At 36.4% G+C, this 26222-nt stretch overlaps 1 protein-coding gene and 1 long non-coding RNA gene across 5 annotated transcripts in view; both read right to left on the reverse strand.

Moving 5' to 3' along the window:
- Positions 1 to 25948, reverse strand: part of LOC143414483 (class I histocompatibility antigen, F10 alpha chain-like) — a 44705-nt gene extending 18757 nt beyond the window's left edge. The window contains exons 1-5 of the mRNA XM_076878929.1: positions 25800 to 25948; positions 16268 to 16528; positions 9640 to 9918; positions 8587 to 8889; positions 8005 to 8100 (exon numbers count right to left, since the gene is read on the reverse strand). Of these exons, the coding sequence (XP_076735044.1) occupies positions 8005 to 8100; positions 8587 to 8889; positions 9640 to 9918; positions 16268 to 16528; positions 25800 to 25851 (991 nt within the window). The 5' untranslated portion in view covers positions 25852 to 25948. The remainder of the gene's footprint in view (positions 1 to 8004; positions 8101 to 8586; positions 8890 to 9639; positions 9919 to 16267; positions 16529 to 25799) is intronic.
- Positions 5723 to 26222, reverse strand: part of LOC106674913 (class I histocompatibility antigen, F10 alpha chain) — a 78358-nt gene continuing 57858 nt past the window's right edge. For 3 of the 4 annotated variants that reach the window (XR_013095098.1, XR_013095097.1, XR_013095102.1), the window contains one exon: positions 5723 to 6452. This is a non-coding gene — a long non-coding RNA (class I histocompatibility antigen, F10 alpha chain). Of the gene's footprint in view, positions 6582 to 26222 lie in introns of all 4 variants that reach the window. The other variant, XR_013095100.1, reaches the window with a different exon arrangement.

The raw sequence follows: 26222 nt of genomic DNA on the forward strand, positions 1-26222 counted from the left end.
GGCCTTGTGCTGGCCCATGTGTGGGCCGCCTCTGGCGAACCAGATCTGGGCCACCAAACCGCCGTCATTCTTTGCGGTATGTGGGCCACGTGTAAGCACATTGTGTGGGACAGATCCGGGCCATACCAATTTTGCTATGTGGGTAGTGGCTCCTCTATAAATACTAAAAAAAAGATTTATGAATCAATGTTTTATCTTTTCTGATCATCTTATATTAAAAACTTACATTTTGTAACTACAATATTGTTTTGTAAAAACTGTTGTTTGTAGGTCATTTTGGTTTGGTTATACTTTCATGATGTATCAGTAATGATTTACAGTCCTTATTATGGCATTAACCTGACCATAGGCTGCCAGTAAATTATTATTTTTTTTAGTATTGTGCAGATTACAACTTACACCATAAAACATTATGAGCAGCTTAAATTTTTCTTCTTCTACAATTAGAAATTTAATTTCAACAAAAATAATTTGTAAACCAACACTCATTTAGGTTTTGATGTTTGTAGCTGTTTGTAGGCTTTCTGCAAACAGCTACAAACAAACATCAGGGACCCAAACCAGCCCTCTCACGGCCTGTTCTCCCTCCAGCATCTGGAAAGAGGAGACGGAGCATCAGCTGCAGAACCAGTAGGATGCTTGAAGACTTTGCACTAACAATCCTTATTTTAGATTTGTTATTACTGTATTTTATTTCTTTTACTGATCATTGTAGCGTAGAGGCTGATGAGAAGCAACATTTTGTTGAAGCCTTTGAACTTCTGTAAAAAAACAACAACAACAACAACAAAAACAAACAAAGTGCGAAATAAAAATAAACTTTGAATCTTGAATATGTGCAAGCCGAGAGTCTGTTTACAGTAACACCTGAGCCACCTGAGAGCAACACTATCTCTAAAGAACAGTTTCATTTTTATGAAGCTTACCTGCAGACACAGACGCTGTCCAGTAAAGAAGCAGCATCATAAACGTCCTCATCTTCAATTCAATTCTCTCAACATAAGAAGAAAAAATTAATACAACCGTTTATTGTTTTAATTTTACAACAAAATGAAACTACAGCCTCTGAGTCCGCACGCGCAGTGACTCCTCTCTGACCAATAGGAATTCAAAGCTGGATGCGCCTCACCCGTAACCAGGCAAAATGGGAGAACCGAGGTTTATTTATTTACTAATTTATTTTGGAAAGTGAAAGGCTTCAGGCAGAAACAAAGAGCTAGTAGCGCGTAATCTGTGATTTTGATCAGAGACCTAAAGTGACGTAATGATTAAAGACACATACCAATCATGTATATTTGTGTCACAGTTGTTATCACATATTTTCTGGAGTTATTTGTACTCCAGAAAATATTCTTACTAATGCCATTTTAAAAGTAGTTTAAATTATGCTCATGTTTACACAACTATGCAATTAACCTTGAGTTCCCAGAGCAATCCAGATACAATTATTCATCCACCCACAAATTTAGCTTGCAACCTATTCCACCTGATTTGGGACAAGAGATAAGGTGCACCCTAACAGGTCTCGCCCAGAGAGAGAGAAAGAGCAACCATACACTCTCACATCCACACCTATGCTTCATTTAATCACCAGTTAACCTAAAATGCGCGTTTTTGGGATCAAGTCAAAGTGAAAGAAGTGTAAAAGAATTGTTCCACAAACAAGCATCCAACAATATACCAAAGTAAAAACACGTTTTTACAGGTAAAAGTCTTGCAGTCAAAATCTCGCTTAAATAAAAGTCACGAAGCACCAACATAAGTAAAAGATTTATATTTATTATAATTGAAGTTTAAGAGATTATTGATTTGTAAGCAGTATTTATAGTATAAATACTGCTTACAAATAAATTTTAGACAGTGTTATCTGTTTGAGGTCCATCAAATACAGTTCAGCAGTTTAAAGCTTGGCAAACCACAGGGGTCACCACCTCTGTGTAACCTGAGAGTTTGTGACATGAAAGCCTGCACACTGAAAACATGAGAAGAGGTCAAGATCAGATAATGCTGACTCTTTAACTGGAACATACTCAGAGGTGTAATGTGCTTGTAACTGTTGTATTTCATGAGCTTATAATATGATTTAAAGTCTAGAAAAGTCAACAAAGCTGTCAAATATAAAAACCAAAGCAAAAAAGAAAAGATTTTATTTCTAAAATATTGGGATAGACAGACCAGAGAAAAACACGTAGTGATGAAAAAGGTATACACTTAATAACTTTGGGTAAGGTTAGACACTAAATGCTGCAATGTGAGGAGAAAGCAGTCAGAGTAAAGGTGCCCAATATTCAGAGATTCTCATATTTTATCTCAGAAAAGCAGCAAAGTAGCCAGTTCAACAGAGGTTGTTTTCAGCATTATAACATGATGACGATGAACTAAAGCTTTAATTATGTAGAGAAAACGAGCAGGTTTTTAAGATGAATTCAGAGAACGTGAAATGTCAAAGAACAAATGAACAAAGTCAGTGATCTCATTTAGCTTCCAGCAACATCACATCTTTTAAATTTGAGATTTGCCTCTTTATCTTTTAATTTACCTCCATATGTAAACTTACAGCTTCTGTCATTCTTTAATTTCTCCTGTCTTTAAAGTGGGAAGAAGTATATTGTGCTTCTGACATGCTTTTCACACCAGAACAAATGAATCCACCTAAAATCAGACAGAGTTATGATGCATTTTGTGTTTTTATTTTGAGAGATTATAAAAACACAACACACCTCAGGTTGTGTTTCTTTGTGACCCTCCTAAACTTAGATTCACACAGCATCACCCTCACACAGATACTGGTGTGTGTATAGTCACTGTGACACACCCAGCTGATGCTCTTCTGGGCTGTGACTTGCAAACAAAGAAATGACATAAGCCTCAACAAATCTTCTGATCATTCACGGTGTTAGAGCGCCGCCACTGGACTCAAACAGCACATCCATCTGTGCTGTTCTGAGAAACCACGTGATGACTGTGTTAGGTTTCGTGTTTGTGTTTATGAAGCTGGATCTGGTTTGATTTGCAAGCGTTGGCACACAAACAAAGAGGCTGTTATCTAATTTAAGCGCCAGGTCGTCAAGGTTTTTTGTCTTCCTGGTTTTGCAACATTGCTGCAATGATAAAGAAATGAAGTTAATAATGATTAACATGAGAAAATTTTAGCAATGTAGAACTATGTATGAAAACACATAAACCACAATATTTAAGTATTATTGCCTGAATCCAAGGGTTACAGACATAATATTATACATTTGGAATATAAAAACAATGTTGTATGTTTTGGGATTTTAAGACTTTTTACTAGTTCTGTTTCTCTTGTCCTCGTCTGACATTTTTTATTTGTTTTTTGAGTAGGATTTGCCACAATATCCAATATATTTATCTCTCTCTCGCTGTCTCATTTATAAGATTTGGATTTCTGAGATGTGGGTCAGCAGCAGAATTCAGTGGGTGGTGTTAATACACCTGACTGTAACAAAGAAGGAAAAGAAATATATCTTTATTGTTTAGACTCCGCCACAGTGAAAATGAAACTGCCGCATGCGCAGTAGCTCCTCTCTGACCAATAGGAATTCAAAGCTGGCTGCATCTTAATAGTAACCAGGCAAAAAAAGGGAACTAAGGTTTTCTTTGGAAAGTGAGACTTATCAGGCAGAATGACCTCAGAAACAAAGAGCTAGTGGTGTGTAGTCTGTGGGCTCTGTGTCTTTAACCACTACGTCACTGTAGGCCGTCTAATCCAAATCATGTATATTTGTGTCACACCAATTATCACATATTTTCTGAAGTTATTTATACTTAATCACATTCTTACTAAATCCATTTTAAAAGTAGTTTAAATTATGCTCGTGTTTACACTCATATACAAATAACTTCCCCAAGTAATCCAGATGCAATTATTAATCCGCCCACAAATTCATCTGGAAACCTATTCCAGCAAAATCAGCTGGAATAGCTGTGTGTCCTTCTCTTTCTGCAACGTTGCTGCAATGATAAAATAATGAAACGATCAATTCCTAAAATCAGAAATGTTGAATTTTATTTAAAAAACAAAAAAAAACAAATAAAGAGGCAATATTTATGTATTATTGTCTAAACCGAAAGGCTACAGACTGGATATTATGTATTTACATATAAAAATTAAAATATAATGTTGGATTTTAAGACTTTCTGTTAGTTCTGGTAGTCTTTATTAAATAAAGTATGAGTTTACGTGCCAACACATGCCAAAGAACCCAACCCCTCTAAAAGCAGGTGGGCTCCTTTTATACTCTACCTGATTCAGGCGACCATTCTGGAAAGCACAAGTCTATAAAGTGTGGTGTTCCCAAAAGGTTGATTCTGTTCATCTGGACGTAGAGTTTTCAGTGGGAGAAACATTTCGTCACTCATCCAAGTGACTTCTTCAGTCTCAGCTGACTGCAGGTTTCCCCAATCTTATAAACAGTACATTTACACAATAGCTGAAACCAGCCCACTGAAGGAACAATGGGCTGTGAGGTCAGTTACTTCATCATATGCAAATTGTCAAGTCTAGTGTTGGTAAACCAAATGAAAAAAATAAACATCCACAAAAGCAAACATCGAACCACAATACGACACACACACACACACACACACACACACACACACACACACACACACACACACACACACACACACACACACACACACACACACAATACTTTTGTCACAAGGACACTTAATGGACTGGAGCTGGCATCATTACACCTAAGCTTACTGAGCTACTATCACAAGTTAAAGTGTAGCTAATCCATTAATATTTGGGCTGTATTCATGAAACTTTAGCTAAGTGTACATTTTATTTTAAAAAAAAAAGTCACAGAAATTTGGATTATTTGGGATTTTTGAAAAGCAAAAGTACAAAAAGGAGAAAAAGAGCAATGCAGTTTTACTGATATATAAACAGAGACACACCCACCAATGTGTTAAAAACATAACCCACACAACCCTCCAGAATCTCAACTTGAACTAAACTCTAGAAGAATGAGATTCAATATGTTTTGGACCAGAGAGCAAAGCTTCATATTTTCTGGGAGAAAATTTGCTCCAGGCCCAGGAACATCAGCAGCGCCTGTACAACAGAGGGGCTAGACTCAGTCAAATGTCATCCATTTGGTTTGTACCAATTTGTCACACTTCTGTTTGGATGAGTCCCTGCCACCTTCCAGCACCTTTTAGACTGGGTGCTGCACCCTCACGCTGCATATTCTGTTACTTTTTGGATGATGTCATCATACACAGTGACACCTGGGCAGAGAATGTGGAGCAGGTGCAGTCCTGGAGTCCCTGAGGCAGGCGGGTCTCATGGCCAACCCAAAGAAGTGTTGATGGAGGGAGGTACAGTATCTGGAGTACCACTTAGGAGGCTGGCAGGGCATCCCAAGACCAAAAAGGAGGTGAGTCACTTCTTGGGGTTGGCTGGTCAATACCCCCGGTTTGCTGTATACTGTGCTAGAGACAGCCGCTGCAAAGCTGCACAACCAAAAGAGTGGAGACAAAAAAATATATAAACATTGAACCATCTTGCAACGCTGTGTCCGTGGGGTCCTTTGTCACAAGGACACTTAATGGACCTGAGCTGTCACTATGACACCTGAACTTACTGAGCTACTATCACAAGTTATATTGTATCTAGTCCATTAATATTTAGGCCGTATTTATGAAACTGTAGCTAAGTTTACATTTTATAACAAAAAAGTCACAGCAATTTGGATTATTTGGGACTTTATTGACAACCAAAGTACGAAAAGGAGAGAAAGAGCAATGCCGTTTTACTGATACATATTCTACTAATTAATTTTTAAAAGTTTACAGACGAATGAGGAAAACCTTGAAAAATCCTGAACTATAAGCAGAAACACATCTACCAATGTGTTAAAAACATAACCCACACAACCCTCCAGAATCTCAACTTGAACTAAACTCTACAATCAAAAACCCTCAAAACATATCTTAAATCAAACAACAGAGAATAAACATCATCTTCATTAATTAAGAAAAAAATTCAGACATACAGAAAAATCTTTTAAGGTCTCCTGGAATTCAACACAAGATTGTCTTTTAAATCAAATTTTACGAAATACACAAGTAAACATGTACAAAATTTGAAAAATATTATGATTCGTTTATCACTGAGAGTGAGGGAATCTCAGCATTCATGAGTGATGCAACAATTTACAAGAAAACCCCAGAAAAACTAAACTATTGGATTTTTGAGTTAAGATGAACATACAAAGGCTTAATTATGATTGTACTACAACTGCTGTGATGATTCCATTGTTTCATGTCTCTCCAGGCGGTCACATCTTTGTTAAATCTTTCAAAGAAAGACTTTTTTAAACTGAAAACAACAAATTCAGAATAATTTCGTTTCACCATTATGATGTTTATGTTAAATATTTGCCAGCTCATTTTCAAACTTCTTGATTAACCAGCATCTGCAACTATATTTTAGATTTTTTTTTAAACAGATTTTATGATGTGAACAATCAATGAATTCTAGTTTATGGAGAAGAATGAGCTGAACCACATCTTCTTTCAGCTCCACTGTAGGTTTATCCATAAACCTACAGAGATAAAAAAAGAAACACAATAAATGTTAGGATTGTTCAGATCCACAAATAACATATTTACAGTTTCATTAAGATCTAAAATTCTGATTCAATCGAGTATTTACTTCATATGTTTCTGAAGGGAATTAACACATTTGTTTTAATTTTGTTAAATCATTTCATGAAACGTTATTTTGAAAGCGTCTTTCTCTTATATGATGTAAAGTTATACTAAAGCACTTTTTTTTGGATATATTTAAACAGGAGATTTTACTACAGCCAGTATTTTACATAAGTTTTAAAAAGAAAGCTAAAACATGAGACACAAATATGAAGTAACTCACTGTGTGCAGAGCTGTTTGTGGTTTAGGCTTGAGGAAGCATTTGCTCCTGGCTCTCTACAGCTATAGGTCAGAAACACAATGTTAGTCCACATCCTGCTCTCATCTGTCACTTTTACAACAATCGAACACAACAGGAAACAGCCCTGAAAGACTGTTTAGATTAAAGTACAGAAACCCTTTTTAATTTAGTGTAGACAAGAGATTAGAGAAAAGGGACAAAGTTTAACTTACGAGATGGGGAACGTTTCTCTGAAGTAAAAAGGAAAAAATGCATCATTTTAATAATTTGTTATAAATGTTAACACAATTTTTTCACGTATTATACAAGGCGTGAAACATAATTTCATATTTTTATTTTGTAATCCGGACAAAAGCATTAATTTAATTTCTAAAATTAAAAACATAGACACTGGGCTTACTCACTAATGTGTTTATAGATATATTCTGACTTTTCCCACAAAATGTGCTCGTGTTAAATTTATAAGTAAAGCGACTGAAGGTAGAGAACGTACACATTTCTAATGCAGGTAAAGGTGTACCTCAGGATGTGTTTGTTTGGCAGAGTTGATGGTTAAGAAAAGAGAAATAATGTTTGGGTTTCAATAACTGAGTTGGTGGTTATTTTGTTCCCTGACACCCAAACTGTAGCTCAGGTGTAAAAAACAAAACAAAAACAAAAAAACCACAAAGACAGAAAGAAAAATGATGCAGAAAAAAGTAAATAACAGACAAGAAGAAAAAGTGAAGTAACTGGACAAAAATCTACATGTGCAGAGAAATGAAGGGGCAAGTTATGAAACACAACGAGCATGATTAATGAATATTGTTGTAATATATTGAGGATTTGAAAGAGTCTGATCATCCTGCTGGCAGAGAAAGTGTTAAAATACTTTAATATTAATCTGAAGACTCAGCTTACACTGCTTTTGGTTGTTACCTGTTTAATCCTGTGTGCATTGTTTGTTTTCTTTTGAAAACTGTTAATAATGACTTCAATTAAGTCATATTACTCTTACTATCATTATTATTGTTTGCACTATGTCATCATTGTTGTTTGCATTATACAAGAAACATCCAGGAAGTTTGTTTCTCACCTGTACTCTTTTTGCAAATAATGAATGCGATCACAGCGATGGCAGCAACAACAACAACAGCAACAACAACAGAGATGATCAGGGAGAAGGAATTTCCTGTGGATCACAGAACAAACAAAAGGTGAGAACAAAAAGTTTCCAATCAGATAACAATCATGTACAAGAGCTTCGTTTATGGTCACTACATATTTGTCTCACTAATGTTTGTTTTCATTCCAACAATAAAAGTTCTGCCATTAAATTAAATTTCAATACATTGCCAAAAAATTTGAACATATGTTTCAAAATATACATTTTCCCCAATTTACTATTTAATCTTCTAAAACTGTCCATTAGTCAGATAATCAGCGGCCACACATGAACATGTTTTATATTCATCAATCTTCAGCAAGAAAAAAATGTGGTGGAAAAACACAACTTGGTCTAAACTGATTTAGGTCTTAAAATTATTCTGACAGAAGCTGACAGAAAGAATATCAAAGCAAACAAACTTTCTCATCCAACATGAACCACAGGGCTATTGCAGTAATTCAAGTGTGTTTCCCATGTTCATCACTCATCTGATCCTGATTCCAGACTCACTTTCATTGGTCCTGATCTCTGATTTGTCTAGTTTGGTGACGATGTCCTCGTTCACACCAGAGAGCTGAAACACACATCTGTATCTGTGCCAGTCTTCAGGTTTGACTGATGAGACATCCAGGTCAACACTCATCTGGAAGGTCCCGTCATTGTTGGTGAGAATCTCTCCTTTGTTCACACCCTCATGAAACTCCACTCCATCTTTTTTCCAGACCATCTCGGCTCTGTTAGGATAGAAACCTGTAGCGTGGCAGGTGACTGGAGAGGAGGAAGACTTCTGGAGGAGAGACAGTGAGGGACGAACTGGAGAGATATTAAAATTATCATAAGGAGTGAGAAGGATTAGAAATGAGTATATCAGAGCTAAAACTGTGGAAGATGATCTGCTATGACGACCAGGAGCAACTTTAAAAGATTATTATTATTATTATTATTATTAAAACCATACCAATGTCTTTTGATGTGATGTAGTTTATTAAATTAAATTAAATTTAAAAAATGTATCAAAATGCCACGCGAAGTGCAATTATATTAACCCTTTCACACATAGTGGTCACTACAGTGGACAACTATTCAAAGGCTGTTTTCTTGTATTTGTGTCAGTGTTGATGGTAAACTTGCACATAAACCACTACATTGGACACTGATGTGTCACTCCATAGGCAGGGTTACAGTTGTTATAATTGTTACATATATTGTTATACTGTTATAAAATATTTTTAAAATATATTTTAAAATATATTTTTGTTATGTTATAGTTTTTACACAGTGTATATTAATTATTCATTTGTCAAATTCATAAGTCAAAATGTTTGTTGTACAACTAAGTGGACGTGTAAAAATACTCTTTGAAAATGAAAAGTACGTTTAAAAAAATGAAGTTCAAAAATCTTTTTTTCATGCCTTAAGATGAATAAAAATACTCAAGAAAAAAAAGCTCTGATTGAGGTTTTCATAATTCATGCATATAAAGGTTAATTTAATATCATATTAAGTAATAAACTGAGACATATAACTTTTGGTTAACAATCTAATTCTGGTCATAGATTTTACCTGTTTTCATCAGAGAGCTCCTCCCATAGTTCACATACTTCTTCAGCCACTCAGGACAAATCTGGGTGAGGTAATTCTTATACTGTGTGATCAAAGCTTTGTTACTGTCCCACTTCGTCTTTGTCCTGACAGCCTGTTGTTTTGGAGCGACCCACGTCTCTGTCTTCAGGTCAAAGCTTATGAAGTCCTCTCCATCATAGCCGTCTTGGCGATATCCTTTCACTTCACCTGTTTCTTCATCCCATTCACAGCCGTACATCCGCTGGACAATGTGAACACCTGACAGAAACACAGAGACAAAGACTGCAGTGAACCAGAGAGAGGCTGCACTAAAGTCTTACACTGACACAGAGACGTGATCAACATATAGAGGATCTACATTTATGGCTGCTTTTGTCTCAGTGGAAGATTTTTAAAACAAATCATCATTAACAATGTAGATTTTACAGAAAGACACTGGGGAAAAAAACAGAATTAATTTTCTCCCGTTAGCACATCTACGTCCTGCCTGCAGAGATATCACTGCACAGGTTATCTATGCTGCTGTAGGTGGAGCAACTTCCTGTGAGCTGCAGGATCAGACAAACACACTAAGCTGGATCCTCAGCAGCCGACACAGATCCTGATTCTAGATTTACTTTCCATCCTCTGAAACTCTGCAGCCGTCATCAGCCTGTGAGAAACTAAGCACCAGACTGTCCTGAGGTTTTTCTAGAGGTGTCTCTGTTTAATATGATCATGTGACATTAATCTAATCTGGAGTTCTACTTACAGCATTTCAGGCTCCAGCAAATGCTTCATGTCATCATTGATGACTATGCAAGAAATAATTTTTGATAAATCAGTTAAGTTCTCTGGTAGCACGGTGGCACGGTGGTTAGCACTGTTGCCGCACAGCAAGAAGGTCCTGAGTTCAATTCCACCATCAGGCCGGGATCTTTCTGTGTGGAGTTTGCATGTTCTCCCCGTGTTTGTGTGGGTTCCCTCCGTGTGCTCCGGCTTCCTCCCAGCGTCCAAAGACATGCAGCTTGTGGTGATAGGTTAATTGGATAATCCAAATTGCCACTAGGTATGAATGTGAGTGTGAATGGTTGTCTGTCCCTGTGTGTTGTCCCTGCGACGGACTAGCGACCTCGCCTTTCGTCCTATGACAGCTGGGATAGGCTCCAGCGCCCCCCACGACCCTGAAAAGGATAAGTGGAAGCGAATGGATGGACAGTTAATTTCTTGTGCTGTGACCTGACAAAAAGGTGAAAAAGGTTCCCCTAAGATTTTACAACCATGTTGTCATTTTTATTACATTTACTAAGAGCAGAGGACTGAAACAATAACTCAGACCTTGAATTCGACTCCATGCTGGGACACTTTGGTGTTTTTCAGCGCTGTGACCAGATCAGATTTTGCACTAAAAATATTAAAACATTCATGTTAATGATATTATTGGATGTGTAGCACAGAGATCTGTGAGCGTCTTTGAGTAGGAACCTGAGCGCCGCTGATGCTGTGATGAGAGCCGACAGTCTACAGGTGAGAAACACGAGGAGTCATTCCTGCTTTTATAACATCGCTGCTCTCAAAGCCACGAGAAAAGCCTCGGTGCATCATCACAGGTATTTTCTTTATATGAACATGTGGAGTTACACACCATCTAGGTTCAAATTCCACACTTTTTCAGCCAGTTTGGTTAATAAATTATATTAAAATTGCTAATCAATAAATCAGGACGCCGTGAATGTCCATGAAAATCTCGCAAAAACACCTCCTTATAGGCGGCAACAAAGTGAATGTGGGATGAGCTGGTGTTGTCTGCACTCCTTTGATTGGAGTGTAGATTAAGTGGAGGAGAAACATGGGGAGGCCCTGCATGAGTCAAGAAAACGCTCACAGCTGTCACTGAGAGAGGTGGGCGGGTCGATCCAAATATCGATAGTATTGATACCAACACTAGTATTGGTTACAGATCAATACTAGCATGACTGGATTGATTCTTTGCTTTTATCCTTCAAGTTCAGTATGTAGCCCGCTGAACTGTGTTAATTATTTCTGTAGTGGGGATTCCCTTTGTCCAACCAAACATCCTACAGCTTAAAATTCACAAGCCACTGCTGCACTGTGGTAATGTTTTGTATGCAGGCAAAAGAAGTCCAACTATCAAACTCGAAAGTTGCATTTTATTGTTTATTTTTCCAGTTTGGAAAACAATAACAAAGATCCATCTTTGTTCCTCCCCGCTGCTTCTCCTGCTCTGGTAAAAAACCATAGGCCCACCCCAGTGCATCCTGGTCCTATACCAGTCCCTTTATTTATATATATATAAAAAAAAGACCTTACAGTTCTTCCTGGCTGACTTAGCAAGATAAACAACAAAACAAAACAAAACAAAGCAAATATTAACCTACAAATAAACTTGCAAATAACCCAAAAATATAAACAAACCAACAACAAACACCAACAAATTTCAGAATAACAAAAATAAAGAATAAATAGCTCCAACAATTTCTTTGGAAGAATAAACCTCAAACATGCACTATGAAAAATGTCCAAACCTTTTTGTGTGCTTTAGAGACAGAATTTACATCACAGGTCTCCAAAAAACTGAGTTTCAAAAAGCATGAAAAGCTGAAAAGTGTGTTTTGTTGTGTCAACTAATTATTGTGGAAAGTAACAATCACAGTGATATAGTGGTCATGGCTCACTACTCTCCCCCAATTAGCTGCCTGAATAACTTGAAATTATTGGAACTGATATCGACAATACTGCCCCTGTTGAAAGTGTGAATGTTGAATGTTTTTGTTGAAATGTCCAGGCAAGTATATACATGTTAAATGACCAGATATACCTGTTCAAATAGCGTCAATTAACTCACAACTATATGATAATTCTTCATAACTAAACAATAAGAACAAGTAGTCTGATGTCCTGTGATCATTATGAAGCTATAATTTGAAATACAATAACACGTTAAGTTTTTGTACAAAGTATCGGTGTCGGATCAGTATTGTTGATACCACCCTGAATATTACATCACTAGTCACTGAGCGCCGGAAAAAGCAGCTCAGTGATCCGCCCAGTACGCTGTTATTTTCCGCCGCTCTTAAATGTTGCGTAGATGAGTGACCAAAGCTGTGTTTAATGACCAAAACAACCCGTGGGTTTTTTCACCGCTCATAGGGAGGCTTTCTGGAAGGATTCTTGCTGAATTTTACGGCGTCCTGATTTAACAACACCACCTTAATAATCAACCTTCAGCCAGTTTATGGGAAAAGTGAGACATTTTAACACTTTACTTTCCTTGATTATATTTTCAGGTTGTTGTTTATTAGTAAAAAAAAAAAAACCCATTAAATTTTAAATCTGGGACCAAAAATATTAAACATCGACTGAAACTCATATTTACGGTCTTATTTTTAAATAGGACAAAAATCAGTGTAAAATTTAGAGAAACTGTTAACTGTTAAACGTCTGTCTGTTAGTTTGTGTTTCTTATTTTTGGTCTATCTACTTCTCACCAAACTGTTGTACTATTGAAGTAAAACTAAAAGTTAAATATTTATTTATTTTCCACAGAGTAGCTTTAAGTTTGTCACCGAATTATTTATGGAACCTCTGCTAATGAAAGATAATCCTGAAAACATTTCCTCATGAAAACGGGCTGAATGTTTTATTTTCATGCATTTAGTTAAATTCATTCATAAAGAGGCCGTGGACAGTGAACGGGTCATTCAGCTGTCTCTACTTTCAGCCAGAGGCGGAGGCAGACATATGATACACCCGGGGCTTAGCCCTAAAGGGTAGTATGCATGTGGGATTGGGGGGGGTGTTTAGAAATGACTGAAAGATTAATAGGCTCTGTTTTGAGTTTTGTTCGAAAAAGAATGACTTCATATTGGGAAAAATATATATCACATATACAGGACACCTTAAACTAGTTTTTTAATTAAGCAGCAAGGCAGAACAAGGTCAGGGCTGCATCGAGGACTAAACCCCAATTCAACCAGACCCAGAACTGATCCGGAATTAAAACAGGACTACAACAGTTCAAAATCAGGACTACTGAGGACTTAACCAAGACAGAACCAGAATCAGAACTAGATGATAGTAGCACTAAAAATCATCATAGACCTGCACTACACTTATTTTTTTAATTCTACCAAAGTACACTATTTAGATTAAGAAAAGTTTATATAATTATTTAGCCTTGTTGTGCAAACAAGCCTGCATAACTTAATAAATATAGAATTTGAAAAATAACAAACCTAAAAAGAAACACTAGGTACGAGATACATGAGTACCTATGATACGGTGATACTTTTGGTAAACAACCATGTGTCTCACCTGCTCTTGTTCCATCTCTGTTCTGTCCTCATTCTCCCTCTCTGTTCCTCTCTCTCCCTCTCTGTTCCTCTCTCTCCCTCTTTGTGCTGACAATCATCAAATATAGAGTTGAAACCAGATATTTACAAACTCTTCAGATAAAAACACTTTTATAATTGTAACATCAAATCAGACTAAATGTTTATTTTTTTAGATTGATAAATATAAAAAACATATTTGTTAACTTTAAGAGTAAAGAGAGAAACTATCTGTATTTCTTAATTGTAAATGACACCAAATTGTATTCAAAATTGAGCCACACTTATGGAACTCCACAGTTCTTTTTCTTGTGTTTTGGTTGACATCTCTTGATTTTCCCATGTCAAAGAAACAGGCTTTGTGTTTTGCCTTATATGCATCCACAGCTGTGCCACCAATTTACTCACATGGACTCTACTAACCTATCAGAAGCTTCTTCAGCTCAGAATAGAATCTTTGGAGTTTTCTTATTAATTAACAATAAACTTAGTGTATATGTGCTCCTAAATTTGATGAAAGTGATAAAAAAAAATAGACAGCTCTGTCTCTCTTTATTCTGACATTTAACTAATTCAAAAGATATTTCAATATTTATTTATCCAAAACAAAACAAGTTTACTCTAAATTGATGTTGTACAGTAAAAAAATGTTCTTGTGTTTTCCCTAAAGTGTGTGTAAATATCTGGTTTAAACTGTGAATATACTGCTGTGTATTGAAGTTCCTCTTGTTTTGCATAGAAATATACTGAACAGCATACAAAGCATAATAAATAAAATAACATCTACCAGAGTTTTTTCTTTGAAAGAACCCTCTAATGTCCATTCTTGTATATCAGTGCATTACTGAAACCGATTTATTTAGCCGTGGAGGGAAACAACTAAAAATATGAAATAAACACACATGTAAGCTGAGACTCTCTAAAGAAACAGCATTGTTGTTGTTCGGCTTTTCATTTTGCCATTTGTTGATTCACTTGAAGAGCAAGTAACGTAATATGGGTCAAGTGATCAGTTTGATATCAATCTTTCGTGATACACCGTCATATTTACATTATTTGTACAGTACAAATGATTTGCTTTGGTACCTGGTCGAACTTCAGTTCTCCTCTGTCTGCCTGGCTCCGTTTCTCCAACAGCGCACTCGCAGGCAGCAGCTCCTCCCGCCCCCTCGCTCAGTCGCTTAGTGTCTGAGCTCGGATCATACCAATATTAGGGGGGATTTACGCACAGTCGTAAATTCCCACAGTGTACACTATGTGCTTCGAATATTGTGTGTAGTTTTTGTTTTATACAGTTGTCAGCCAGGCATCTAACTATGAAAAAATTACACTCCAAAAGACCCCGGGCTTCTGACAAAACAACCTGGGCTTAAGCCCAGTAAGCCACCCGCTCCGCCACTGCTTTCAGCCTGTTACAAAGTCAACCCTATTTGATTCTACTTTTTGTATTAAATATAACATTATTATTATTATTATTATTATTATTATTATTATGTGTTTAATGGAATCTGGAAAAACTGTTGTCATAACTGTGACATCACAGCACATTTAACATCTCAGCTAGATGATAAATTATTTCATCCTAAAATGCTGTTGATGGTGTCTGACATATTTTCTTTTTCTATAATTTATTACAACATGTGATTATTTGTGAGGGACGTCTGAACTGAGACACGGAGCGACTTCCTGTGAGCTGCAGGAACAGACAAACACACTAAGATGGATCCTGAGCAGCAGACACAGATCCTGATCCTGGGTTTAAGTTTCCATCCTCTGAAACTCTGCAGCCTCCTATTGTTCTAAAAAAAATCGTATAACTGCGGGAAAACTACACACCGGACTATGTTGAGGTCTTTCTAGAAGCTTCCACTGAAGGAGAGTTTCAGTCCAGGATTGTTTTTATTAAAAGTCAAATATTAGTTCACAATAATTGTAAAACAAATACATCTCAGACTGATTATTTAGATCCAGCTGATTTTCTGGAGATTAATTTCTGAATAATCGATTATTAAGAAATTGCAGCAAAAACAACCATCAAGGTTTCAGAGGCAAAAAATCCTAAATATAAACCGAAAACTTCAAATATCATGAATTTATCTTTATTATTTGATTATTGTACTGTAGTTCTACATTCATTATGAATTATTATGTTAATAATTTTAATCTGTAATCTGAATGAAACATTTAATATGTGTGCAAACCTGTTTACTACTGTAAACAAAACACACTGAAAACATTAACAGCAAATATCAGTAAAAAATTAAACATGAACAAACCTCCAGTTTGGTTGAAGCGCTGCTTTGCAGTGTCAATGTTGGCTTTGAAAGACTGCTGGGAACCCCAACAGTTTGCAGTCTCTCTCTCCCAGTACTGCTGATCTGTGTTCTTGGCAAACCAGTCCTGTTTGGGCTCAGCTTTCTCCGTGTCGCTGTCATAATAATCAATCTGAACATCATCAACCATCCCAACAACCACAAACTCTGGGAAGTTTGGGACTTGAGAGGATCCAGTAAGGAAATACTTCAGCGAGTGGGTCACTGTAAGAAACAGTTAATGTTGTGAGATCTCAGGAACACAGACTTATAAATTCTTTTATTTTTTAAATAACACAATAAGAAAAACTACAGCACATTAAGGACATCCTGTAATAATCCTGCTGTCCCTTCAATAAACACAAAATAGATTTATGAATAGATATTCAGTGGTTAATGTCATTTTTCTGATCCTCTTTTCTTCAAAACTTCAAATTCTAGTTTGAACCTGATTATTCACAGAAAGTTTTAAAACTGTTGTTTATCCTTCAGTTTGGTTTAATTCAGTTTTCATGATTGATGGTTTGAACTCATTATAGGTTTTAATTTAACTATATTTTTATTTTGTTTTCATTGTTAAACAAAATACATATTATTTTTAATCTGTGACTTCTGAAGTGAGTTGTTCTCTTTTGCATTTCAATTTTTGATATTTCAAATTATATGAATTGATTGAAGCATATCGATGCTTCTTCTTTGTTTATATTATTTTTATAGATTTTTTTAAGCTTAAAATTGTTACAGAAAGTTTTACTTCCAATATCTTTGATCGATAATATTATCAATAAAACCAACGCTAATGTTAGGTAACTATTATTTGGGGAATATTATCTTAGCAATTGTTATTTTATGGTTTATTCTGTAATCAGGTTTTCAGTTGAGTTTTCAGTTATCAAAAGTCAACAATATTTGTTAGTTTAAAACGCTTCTCATTAGCGCTCCCTGGTGGAGATTGTTTATAAATTGCAAAACTTTTCTGGTATTTCTCTATGGAACGCCAGGACTGCCATAATGAATTAATTAAATACACCATTAAATAATTAATTAAATGTGGCAATAATTAATTAAAATTGGAATTAATTAATTAAATAAATAGTTATGACACATGTAATTAATTAATTATTGACACATTTAATTAATTATTTATGTATTTCACATTTTAATTAATTATTGACACATTTAATTAATTATTGACACATTTAATTAATTATTTAATGATATATTTATTTATTTCATTTTGGCAGTCCTGGCGCCTGGCTCTCGTCATGAAATAATTTTATCTGTCAGCCTCACCCATCAAACTCAGGGGGCGGGGTTAACGCTGCCCATGCAGCTTCTCTAACATTTGATTGGTTGCCGTGCAAAGTAAGTCAAAACAGGTCGATCCTAGAAAATCGATTGCTTGTGTAGACTTGGGGCAGCCAGTTATCCCAGAATGCAGATCAAATCACAGGCAGCAATGGTGGTGGTGTAGTTTTAAAATACCCCGTTTTTCTGTCACCAGCTACACTTTTAACAGTGTTTTAGCCGCGAATGTCGCGACGTATGTCTGGTCAGGTTGTCAACATAGAACATGTTTGCAAAAGTGCTCAGATGTTTTCAGAGATTTCACTAGCTCTGCTAACAGTTAGCATGCAGAGCGCACCGAGGGGGTTACGTTAACCGGTTTGTTTACATATTCCACTCTCCGTGTTCCACATGTTGCATTCGCAGATTCTCATTTTCACCGAACGATCGTCTCTTTCCGCCTGGTCTTGTGTCTCTGTGCTTCTGTAACATAAAGAACGAGCTGACATTTTTCTCACGAAACCAGCGATCAGCTCAGCAGACCCTCAGTTTACCTGCATGCATCCTCCTCCTCATCTGTCAGCTGTTTAACACCTGCTGCTAATTCAAGAAACACGCCTAGTTACCTGGTGATAGTCACAGTTTAACTGGGCAGCCGGTGCTCGATATAACGCAATGTCAGCGCATTTTTCTGCACAAGATAAGTAAATATAGTGTTTTCCCCGAGCGCAGAGCTGCTGGAGCTCGTTTCCTTACAGAGCACTTTATAGGCGAACAGCTTTATCAGCGGCTGATGTCCAATCACCAGCACACAGCTTTCAAACCTCAGCTGAGTTTTAGCTCTCAGTGGTTAAACGCTGGACTTCATTCACTCAGGTTCTGTCTGTCGGGTCACGTTTACTTCGCTGTTTTATTTACAACTGAGCAAATCGGTTTGGCTGAGGTTAAAGTTACGTTTCATAACTGCATAGTTTCACAGACGTTTAATGGTTCACTGGCACATGTGTTAGACTGAACTATCATCTAAATATCATCTGTTTTTTAATAGTTATTCAACTGTATTCTAAGCACCAGCTGTCTGTTAGAATGTGATTTTTTTCTCTCTCTGTTGGCAGAGGTATAAAAATGCGCAGGAAAATCTGACATGCATGGCGAACTTCACCGACGATATTTGGGGAGGAATAAACACACATCAAACATAAATGAACCATTTGTCTGTCTCCATAATTGAGAGAATTTTCTCTTCTTATGTCAACACTCTCTCTCTTTTTTTTTCTTTTTTTTTGCTTTTTCGGTCATGTTATGTTTACCTGTCAAAGGCTTGTTACAAACTATGAAACACATCGTGCAGACTTCTGGATGTTAGAAGAAAACTAATACTGCTCATGAATGAGACTAAAGGCAGGAAGGTGTCCTTTAAAACTAAACATGTTAATAGGACCTCCCTGTTTATATCATAGTTTATGATATAGCACGTGTATTTCAGTAATAGCCTGCTGAGGCCACTATACGTGCTGGCCTCATATCAAATGTGAAGGCAGACTGAGTCTATGTTTGACGTTTTTTATATCTAATCTTCCTTTTCAAACATTTAAACAGCAGCGAGTCTGCAGCTGAGGGAATACAAATTCAAATTGTCGGAACAGGTTTGCTCGTTTCTTGGATTCATTTGGTGATTTATTAAATGTATAACTGTTATTCTAATCTGCTGCTGAGTCTCTTACACTTTTCTTTATGCTGTATATTTTCACGTCTCTGGAATAGTTGGCAGTTAGATAGTCAGCTGGGAAACTTTGTGTTAACTCATGGAGCTGAGGATATCGTGGATATGCTGACCTCGCTGCGTGGTGTACAGAGCGAGGTCAGCATGATTAATATTCACAATAAAAATATTAGCCGAACATCATGAAGTCTGTATGTGTTTCATAGTGTCGAACAACCTTTGTACAGTTAAAGCCAGCAGTTACTACATGACGGAAACACCAACGTTATCTCTTTTATGTGTTTATACACAGGTCACGCTGATTACTGAACAAAAACCCAAAGATCAGATGTTAAACAGATTTATTTGCTCTCTCTCCTCCTTAAACATGTTTTTAATGTTAGTTATAATTCAGAATTGGCGACTGAAACACGTAGGACACATAAGAACATCAGGAAATAAAACACCGATAAATATAACCTCAGTAAAAGAAGTCAGCGGGGGTTACTACAGCTGTGTACCGGGGCCTGCGCTTTGTCGGTGGGATTGCTTGCGAGGCGAGCGGGTCTATCCCACGCTTTGCCGTGAGACTGGGCAGACATCTCCGAAATCATCGAAACACTTTTGCAAAGAGGCTGTATCTTGACAAACCGACCAGACACATGAAGATTAAACCACTACATTCTCGGCTAAAAAAATATTAAAACGGTATTTGGTAACACACAAACAGGGTTTTTCAAAGCTCAGTTCTGTTAGCTTCCACATGCCGGTTGTTGTGTGCTAGAAACAATGGCCACCAGGCCAAAGCAATGGTTTTGACTCGATCAGCGTTAACCCCACCCCCTGAGTTTGATGGGTGAGGCTGACAGATAAAATTATTTCATGATGAGAGCCAGGCGCCAGGACTGCCAAAATGAAATAAATAAATATATCATTAAATAATTAATTAAATGTGTCAATAATTAATTAAATGTGTCAATAATTAATTAATTACATGTGTCATAACTATTTATTTAATTAATTAATTCCAATTTTAATTAATTATTGCCACATTTAATTAATTATTTAATGGTGTATTTAATTAATTCATTATGGCAGTCCTGGCGTTCCATATTTCTCACCTGCAGCTTCTTATTGATCATTCAGCAGTGATACAAAAAATTAGTTCGTGATGGTATGTGTAGTGTACTCACACTTTACAAACATAAACTATCTGATATTATTAAGTAATAATGATTTAATTTGCATCTCAATTCAGTTCAATTGAATTCTATTTTATTTTATTTATACACCTCACAACAAAAGTCACCTCATTGCGCTGTTAATTAAGCAATAACGCCAGAAAAACAGTGAACTTTATATCCAGGTGTAACTACTCGTTAGTTACGATATGTGTGCGCATGTTTGTCAAACAGAAAATATTCACAAGCATAACACTGGTGAATAATACTGAAGACAATACAAAGCAGGAGTCTTTTAACTTTTAATAGACTACATCAAATGACATGTGGCTCTTCATATACTGAACAAATAATTTTTAAATAATAGTAAAATAAAAATAATATTTATAAAGATACTTAAATGAACTTTAGTTAACTTTAATAAGCAGCTGTTGTGTGAAAATGTTTTAAACCCTCATGAAAATTAAAATGGTACTTAGTTTTTAAAATAAACGTTTTAATTATTGTTACCAGATTATCATCAGATCTCCTCACTGATGTTTTATTTGTTGGACTGTTTGGAGAGACAGCAGAGTCACAACGCTTAAAAATGCGTCACGAACGGTTTAAACCCGGAAATCATCAAATAGTTTGGGACATAAGTCACCTTGTTTTAATCTTTGCCTTCATCTAAACTTTAATGTTTATTATTAGGTATTGAAGAGATAAACAGACGATTTAATTACCTGTATAATATAATCGATTGTTTCTAAACACTGACATTATCTACACTGTAAAAAAAAAAAAAAAGTAATATAAAAGTATCTTACTGTATATTTTACAGTTTTGTACTGTTTTTCTGGAATATCGTTAAATTTACATAAGTAGACTGTGATTTTACATGTCAAATGTAAAATAACATAACATCACTGTAAATGTAATAAAACACAATTTTCTTGTTTTTTAAATATATTTTTTTGTACATATGCATTCAGTGGGGCAAAAAAGTATTTAGTCAGCCACCGATTGTGCAAGTTCCCCCACCTAAAATGATGACAGAGGTCAGTAATTTGCACCAGAGGTACACTTCAACTGTGAGAGACAGAATGTGAAAAAAAAATCCATGAATCCACATGGTAGGATTTGTAAAGAATTTATTCGTAAATCAGGGTGGAAAATAAGTATTTGGTCAATAACAAAAATACAACTCAATACTTTGTAACATAACCTTTGTTGGCAATAACAGAGGTCAAACGTTTACTATAGGTCTTTACCAGGTTTGCACACACAGGAGCTGGTATTTTGGCCCATTCCTCCATGCAGATCTTCTCGAGAGCAGTGATGTTTTGGGGCTGTCGCCGAGCAACACGGACTTTCAACTCCCGCCACAGATTTTCTATGGGGTTGAGGTCTGGAGACTGGCTAGGCCACTCCAGGACTTTCAAATGCTTCTTACGGAGCCACTCCTTTGTTGCCCGAGCGGTGTGTTTTGGATCATTGTCATGTTGGAAGACCCAGCCTCGTTTCATCTTCAAAGTTCTCACTGATGGAAGGAGGTTTTGGCTCAAAATCTCACGATACATGGCCCCATTCATTCTGTCCTTAACACGGATCAGTCGTCCTGTCCCCTTGGCAGAAAAACAGCCCCATAGCATGATGTTTCCACCCCCATGCTTCACAGTAGGTATGGTGTTCTTGGGATGCAACTCAGTATTCTTCTTCCTCCAAACACGACGAGTTGAGTTTATACCAAAAAGTCCTACTTTGGTTTCATCTGACCACATGACATTCTCCCAATCCTCTGCTGTATCATCCATGTGCTCTCTGGCAAACTTCAGACGGGCCTGGACATGCACTGGCTTCAGCAGCGGAACACGTCTGGCACTGCGGGATTTGATTCCCTGCCGTTGTAGTGTGTTACTGATGGTGACCTTTGTTACTTTGGTCCCAGCTCTCTGCAGGTCATTCACCAGGTCCCCCCGTGTGGTTCTGGGATCTTTGCTCACCGTTCTCATGATCATTTTGACCCCACGGGATGAGATCTTGCGTGGAGCCCCAGATCGAGGGAGATTATCAGTGGTCTTGTATGTCTTCCATTTTCTAATGATTGCTCCCACAGTTGATTTTTTCACACCAAGCTGCTTGCCTATTGTAGATTCACTCTTCCCAGTCTGGTGCAGGTCTACAATACTTTTCCTGGTGTCCTTCGGAAGCTCTTTGGTCTTGGCCATGGCGGAGTTTGGAGTCTGACTGTTTGAGGCTGTGGACAGGTGTCTTTTATACAGATGATGAGTTCAAACAGGTGCCATTCATACAGGTAACGAGTGGGGGACAAAAAAGCTTCTTACAGAAGACGTTACAGGTCTGTGAGAGCCAGAGATTTTCCTTGTTTGAGGTGACCAAATACTTATTTTCCACCCTAATTTACGAATAAATTCTTTACAAATCCTACCATGTGAATTCATGGATTTTTTTTTCACATTCTGTCTCTCACAGTTGAAGTGTACCTCTGGTGCAAATTACTGACCTCTGTCATCATTTTAAGTGGGGGAACTTGCACAATCGGTGGCTGACTAAATACTTTTTTGCCCCACTGTATTTAGATTGTAAAAATACATTCAGAAATGTATCATAATTTCACAAATATTTGTCTGTTATTTGAGAGATTGATCTGTTAAATTCAAATGTAATACTATGGAAAAATATATAAAATGATTGACAATTAATGAGAATAATTAATAATTAAAGGAGTATTTGAATTATAATTTTGCTGAAAATTTCATGTCATCTAGGTCTGTTTCAATAATTCAGAGGTAACAAGTGAAAATATAATTAATAGGAATAAAAACTAAAAAAAACATATAAAACATTGCACGGCCACGCTGTGCTAATTATATATTTAAAAAAATAAATGTAGAGGTAGGAATTGCAATTAATATAAATCTCAAAGTATTCACAACATTCCTGAACAGAAATAGGCCTCTGCACCTGGGGTGAGGGCGTGGCCATGAAAACAATGTTACATGCCATTGGATGTTGGGACACATAATAACATGACGCTAAGCATCGGCCAATGAATGTGAACTAACAACCACAAGGTCGCGGGTATGGCTGTGGAAAGTAGTGATGGTAAACTTGATTATTTTTGCTGAATCGAGTTTGAATGAGTCACTCACCAAAGTGAATCGGGTTTTTTGAGTCATTTGAGTCACTGAGTCAGTTGACCAGAGTGCAAAAAATGTACATTTTCACTCAAACTTAATTTGTTTCTCTTGTCATGTATATCCTACTGCTAAGATGAGTGATTGAAAAAGAAAAACAACTATTTTTATGGAGCAAAAAAGAGCAAAAAGAATTCTAAAGGGAACATTTATTTTTATTTTATTTTAGTAGTATTTTCCTCAAATGTGTCAAATATATATTTTCCCATCTAAATGTCCACTGAGCTGTGAGCCAGGGGGCGGTAATGCGCCTTAACATTGGTTGCCAACCAAGAAGAAGAAGAAGAAGCTGCGAGCCAGGAGGGAGGGGGTGAGTGAGTCCTGAGTGATTCGCTTACGCTATGATTCAGCACAGGAAGGGAGGGGGTGAGTAGCTCAAATGTGTTGTTAGCATGTTAGCAGAGCGATGCTACTGTGAACCGAGGAGCTATTGTCTTGATGTGAGCTTCTACTCAGGGTTTTTTCTTCCAGTTCAGAGCAGAAATGTTTTTGTTAAGAAACTGGCTGTTGTTTTTTTCCCCACAGTTTTAATTATAAGCTAGATATATTTCTACTAATGAAATTAGTTTGCTAAGAGCAACAGGGATGAGTCAGTGAGTCAGTTGGGCTTGTGAATCATGATTCACGAGTCAGTAAAGTGATTCTCGAGTATTGAACGATTCATTCATGATTCGCGCATCACTAATGGAAAGCGCGCTGGAAGAGATAGGTTGGTGAAAGATCATCCATGCAGTGCTGCAAGGCAAGTATATCAAACTCAGCTTAGTAGATTTAACTTGGAATTGCTTGACCACTATGAAATCAAATTGTAATAGGCTATACACTGACACTTGTGGTGCTTGCTCTGCAAACACAGTCCCATTCGTTCAGTTATTTTGGTAAAAGTTTGTGTTAAAGTGACAACTTACAACATATCAATACTTATCAGTTAAGTATAATCAGCATAACAATGAGGCTTTTGTTTTACTCGAGTTGTTCTTTGCATATGATTACTTTGCAAATTTCTCCAAGGGAACCCAAATGGCCAGCAGCAGCCCTGAATGTGAGACTTTCAGAAAGCTAGAGCTACTTCTAAACCTGCAGGTTATGTGCCTCAAATATACCCCTTTTCGTTGCTCCAGATGTGGGGAGGCAGATGAACGTTCGAGGTGGCATCGTCCCCTTCTTTTGTGCTCAAATGTGTGTTTGCATTACATTCTTTTTTCTACGTGCTTTTGTTTATGCATAAGTGTTAGTTGTTCTTGGATTGTTCCAGGAAGGGTTATCTTTTTGTCAATAAAATCCATGTTAATGATTGAAACAATGTCTCATGTCTTATAAGTAAAATAAACATCTACAAACTGCTCAAACACAACATATGATCAAGAACTAACATAATCTTGATGTAATTATAATCAGGGGTTTTGTTTAATAAGGGTTCTTTGGGTGTTTTGTGACAGATAAAACCCACAATCTTACAGGGAGCACACTTAATTCAAACTGAAAGTCCAGTAAATATTCAGGAAATTTATGTTAAATTACACTTCAAATCTAAATTTACATGTGATATTATGTAAAATTAACAGTGAATTGTAATTTTAAAGCCAATATCTAGTTTTTGACATGTTTTGAAAGATAAATCAAATTATTTTGTGCTGTATAATGTAGTATTACATCAAATATAATTGAATATATAACTTTTTTACATCAAATAATGTTATTTAACCCAACTGTTAACTGTATATTTCTGTAAATTTAAGCATTATTATTCATATTGCCACATTCATTGACCTTGTTTATAGGAAATTTCATTGTTTAATCACATTAAAATGTTCCTAATTTAATGTTTAAAAGCACTTGAAAAAGGCAAAATCCCATGTAAAATTAGGGCAACAAATTGTATTTTCATTACTGAAAATAACCGTATTTTTATGAGGAAGTTATTTTCTGTTATTTTACGGTATTATTTTGGCGCCCCAGCTGCCGGAATAGTACTGTTTTTTTAAGATGTTTTTTTAACAGTGTACTAGGATCCATTACAACTAAATGTTTAGCGTATTTCTGGGGAGCAAACAGTCCGTCCATTTGTCTTTCAAATTACATAAATCTGACATATAAAAAGACAGAAATATAACAGTCAAACTGACCTGCTGCTGCCCCCTGTATTCCCAGGAGAAGAAAGAAGATGAAGGCCTTCATCTTCTTTCTTCTTTCTTCATCTTCTACATTGTGACCATAAACATCCAAACCTTTAACAGACTTTATGCGCTCGCTTGTCCAGAAAAAGCTAAAGCTAAAATGGAGAACCAGGAGAAACGTCACCATTAGCCTAGATCAGAGCCAATAGGGATTTACTCTGAGAGTAAACGTCACTTAAATCAACGAAACTGAAAGTAAAATATTTTCATATGAAAAAAAGGTTAGTTTCATCTGGTCTTTATACATTTTTATGTTATGACAGGTGTAGTTCATGTTATGTTGGGTATACACTGTATAATTTATTTTCTATTCAGGGGATAAAACCTTGTTAAGTTTCTCAGTGGAGTGATTTGTATTAATTTTAAACGCAT

The sequence above is a fragment of the Maylandia zebra genome, linkage group LG22 (genome assembly GCF_041146795.1).
Source record: "Maylandia zebra isolate NMK-2024a linkage group LG22, Mzebra_GT3a, whole genome shotgun sequence".
Lineage (NCBI taxonomy): Eukaryota > Metazoa > Chordata > Actinopteri > Cichliformes > Cichlidae > Maylandia > Maylandia zebra.